The 1,625-nt window shown below is 49.4% G+C and overlaps 1 protein-coding gene across 1 annotated transcript in view; it reads left to right on the top strand.

Moving 5' to 3' along the window:
* The window catches only part of NKX2-1 (NK2 homeobox 1), a 7,096-nt gene extending 5,526 nt beyond the window's left edge, over window positions 1–1,570 (top strand). Inside the window, exon 3 of the mRNA XM_008639587.2 lies at window positions 51–1,570. Within this exon, the coding sequence (XP_008637809.1) occupies window positions 51–721 (671 nt within the window). The 3' untranslated portion in view covers window positions 722–1,570. The remainder of the gene's footprint in view (window positions 1–50) is intronic.
* The last annotated feature ends 55 nt before the right edge of the window (window positions 1,571–1,625 follow it).

The raw sequence follows: 1,625 nt of genomic DNA, 5'->3' as shown, positions 1-1,625 counted from the left end.
GGGCCGGGCCAAGCCGAGCCGCCTAAAACGTGCCGCCTTCTCCCTTGCAGTCTCCCGCTTCATGGCGCCGTCCTCGGGCATGAACATGGGAGGCATGGGCAGCCTCGGCTCCCTGGGAGACGTGAGCAAGAGCATGGCCCCGCTCCAGAGCACGCCGCGGAGGAAACGGAGGGTCCTTTTTTCGCAGGCCCAGGTTTACGAGCTGGAGAGACGTTTCAAGCAGCAAAAATACCTCTCCGCCCCGGAGAGGGAACATTTAGCCAGCATGATACATCTCACCCCGACTCAGGTCAAAATCTGGTTCCAGAACCACCGCTACAAGATGAAACGCCAGGCCAAAGACAAGGCTGCGCAGCAGCAGATGCAACAGGAGAACGGCTCCTGCCAGCAGCAGCAGTCTCCCAGAAGGGTGGCAGTGCCAGTGCTTGTGAAGGATGGCAAGCCCTGCCAAGCAGGCTCCAACACACCCACAGCAGCTATCCAGAGCCATCAGCAGCAGGCAGCTACAACGATCACAGTGGCTACCAATGGCAACAGCCTCGGACAGCATCAGAGCCACCAGACAAACAGTGCGGGGCAGTCTCCAGACATGGGACAGCACTCGGCCAGCCCTTCCTCTCTGCAGAGCCAAGTCTCCAGTTTGTCTCACCTGAACTCTTCTACTTCTGACTATGGCACTGCCATGTCTTGCTCCACCTTGCTATACGGTAGGACCTGGTAAAAGGATTAAACAAAGAAAAAGAAAAAAAAAAAAGCAAAAAGAAAAAAGACAAAAAAAAAGCAGATTTTCCCAGTTACACAAATCTCTGTCCTCTCCAAACTACTGTGTGCTTTTCTTCTTTTTTTTTTTTTTTTTTTTTTTTTTTAATGTTCTTCTCCCTGTCCCTCGTTTTACTGAGTGGTCTCTGCGGACCCCTAAGAGAGAGAGACACTTTTTTGTTCCATTTTGTTGTTACTGTTGATGGGTTTGGGTCTTTTTTCCCCCCCCCCCCCAAAGTTGTCCTGTGGGGTGTATAAAATTATTCTAATAACCATGGAGCAGTCTGCAGAAAGGGGACCATCTTTAGGCATGGTCTGAAGACTTGGATATCAGATGTACACTTTGCCAGCGTCTAGGACTTGCATGTAAATACAGAGATTTTGGGGGATGGGGTGGTTTTCCCCCCCAAAAAAACGCATTCGCGTCACCCAGACACAAGAAGCAGCTTCCCCCTCCCCGGTCTCTCCCAGCCCACTGCCAGGGCCAGCGGATGGAGACGTGGAGTCATCAAAGGCTTGGCTTTTATTTTCCTCCTTACGTTTGATGTGAACCTGTAGCTGTATAATGCTGTCAAAAGTTGGACTAAACCCATAGTTTTTAGTAGTCTGTATATTTTGTTGTAAAAAGAAAAGGAAAAAAATACAATCAACCAAACCAACCCCCACCTTTTTTATGGACTCTGATCGCCCCGTCGTAAATCCTCTGGCAGTTTGTTATTTGCGCACGCCGCCTTTTCCTGTTGTAACTTATGTAGATATTTGGCTTAAATATAGTCCTCAGAAGCTTCTAATAAATTATACACATTACGAATATTCTTTTGTATTTCCCCCTTTTGTTTCCCCTCCCCCCCCCCCCCCCCCTCTCT

The sequence above is a fragment of the Corvus brachyrhynchos genome, unplaced genomic scaffold (assembly GCF_000691975.1).
Source record: "Corvus brachyrhynchos isolate BGI_N302 unplaced genomic scaffold, ASM69197v1 scaffold115, whole genome shotgun sequence".
In the NCBI taxonomy this organism is placed as follows: domain Eukaryota; kingdom Metazoa; phylum Chordata; class Aves; order Passeriformes; family Corvidae; genus Corvus; species Corvus brachyrhynchos.
This window is presented reverse-complemented; position numbering and strand designations above follow the sequence as displayed.